At 41.9% G+C, this 2084-nt stretch overlaps 1 protein-coding gene across 1 annotated transcript; it reads left to right on the top strand.

Annotated features, from left to right (window-relative positions):
* Positions 1 to 273: 273 nt before the first annotated feature.
* On the top strand, positions 274 to 1177 carry PtA15_5A719 (uncharacterized protein; the record flags this gene model as incomplete). The annotated part of the gene is made up of 4 exons (XM_053169510.1): positions 274 to 465; positions 542 to 670; positions 728 to 958; positions 1121 to 1177. 4 exons carry the CDS (start codon positions 274 to 276, stop codon positions 1175 to 1177), a joined length of 609 nt encoding a protein of 202 aa, XP_053020700.1.
* Positions 1178 to 2084: the final 907 nt, after the last annotated feature.

Genomic DNA, 2084 nt, shown 5'->3' with positions numbered 1-2084 from the left:
AAATTGAATAAATAAAAAGGTAATATAGATGGATGTAAAGCTTGCGCAATCATTCTTTGTGCCCCATTTTTCTACTTTTGAGTGTCAAGGAAAGAAAATTCAACCAAATTTCTATGTGTGTTAAAAGTTGACTAGGTGAGCTAGTTTTGGGGTGATATGCATCTCATGTGAACCTCAGGTTAACCTGGGGTGTCACACATTTTCACAACACTGCAAGGTGTTCACTGCAGATACATGAGCTCAGTTTTTGATTCTTACCTCTCACAAACCAGGATGTCTTCTACCCTCTTTGCTACTCCTAGTGGCAAGAAGCCCAATCCGAGGATATCACAAGATACACCATCCACTTTGCCTAACCGCAAAAAGCAAAGATGGGGAGGCACTCCAAGTGGTAAGTCTGCCACTCCTTGCCCACCCAATTCAACTGGAAAAATCCCTGATAAACCAAAGTCTAAGGTTTCCTCTGTAAGTACCTAGCTTATTTGAATTGTGAACTATATATTTCCACAACATGTTCTTGATTGATTTGATTCTCCTCCAGCCCATCAAGCCCAGGAAGGGACTTACGCAGAGCCTGTTCACCTCATTCAACAAGAAGTCAGCCAAGAAACCCAAAGCTAAAGGAAAGAAGTGGAGTAAAAAGCCTGAAACAGACATGGAGAATGACCCTGTAAGTATGGCTTGTCCTCAAGAGGTTGAGAACAGCTCTGATTTAAATGCCCCTCAGTTAATTGTAGAAAGTAGTGACCAGGACATTCCTTCTTCCCAACTGGTACCAGGGGGCACAGAAAAGAATGAAGTCAAAAAAGAGATGGATTCCCACACTCTTCAGCCTGCATCACTATCAACAAGCTCCATGCAAACTTATGTCATAGGTTCCCACAATGCTGAACAAGCAGATTTTCACACCCCATTGAGAGGTGGTTATGTCCAACCTGGGAACCACAGCCCTACTTTGGTCAGTCTCATTACTGTTGCATTCTTTCCTGCCTCCACTAAACAAAATCTTCCTCTCCATACCCTAATCAAACTTGAGTCATCCAAGGATAATATACAGAAGGAACAGGTTTGTATCTTGTCTTGCACACCTCTATCCAGTTCCATTTTCCATCTCACACAGTTCACCCCACTGCTCATTGAACACTCTACACTCCATCCAGACATCCACAAAGGTTGAGCCCTCAGAGGATTGCCCACAGGAGAATACTGTAGATGTCTGTATTTTCAGTTTTAATTATCTCTTCAATGACTGCAGTATACTGATAATTAAATGCTACACCCTGTTTCAGACTCCAACCAAGGCAGAGTCTTGTGAGGATTGCCTACAGGAGAATACTGAAGAGGTTTGTTTTTCAGTTTTAATTTTGTTTTCCTTGCCGAGATTGGTTGCCACTTCTACTAACAATTATTGTTCTCTAAACCCACAACCTTGAACCGCAACAATCACACCTAAGATGAAAAGGAAACAATCAATCAAACGGTCCAATACTAAAGTCAACCCCGCAAGGAAAAAAAAGCAGAGTTCTTCCACACAGGGTAATGTTGACATCTTTTCAGCCACGGATGTTCTTCCCCCCAACTAACATACATCTTTTATATTTTACTTGTCTTCTAACAGAAGGTGCCACCTTGGAAGGAGATGTTCACAAACACAAATCAAACCAGTATGGCTACAGTGTAGCAAGGGCATGGAAAAAGGTCCAAGAAGACATAGCAGAGTTTATCAGCCCCAAAAACTCTCATCTATTCACGATCAATACCAAGAATTTAGCAGCGGCTGAAAAATACTTCAAGGAGCCCACAATAAACCAACCCCTCCGATGCACCAATGCTTTCATTGGCACAGACGGAAACTGTTTATTTTGGGCAATATTGGTTTGGAGATTTGGTGATCAAAAGTCGCAAGATGGGTTTCAATGGGCTATGGAACTCCATGCTCAGACATCAAGAGAGAAGAAAAAGTGTGTAGTTGGATCACCTGAATTAGCCAAACATTGGATGAACCAAATGAAGCGCAATGGCACCTGGGGAGATTCCAACACATTATATAAGTATTCTTGCAACATTCCTTGGCGTGATCATAT

This window comes from Puccinia triticina, chromosome 5A (assembly GCF_026914185.1).
Source record: "Puccinia triticina chromosome 5A, complete sequence".
NCBI lineage: Eukaryota > Fungi > Basidiomycota > Pucciniomycetes > Pucciniales > Pucciniaceae > Puccinia > Puccinia triticina.
This window is presented reverse-complemented; position numbering and strand designations above follow the sequence as displayed.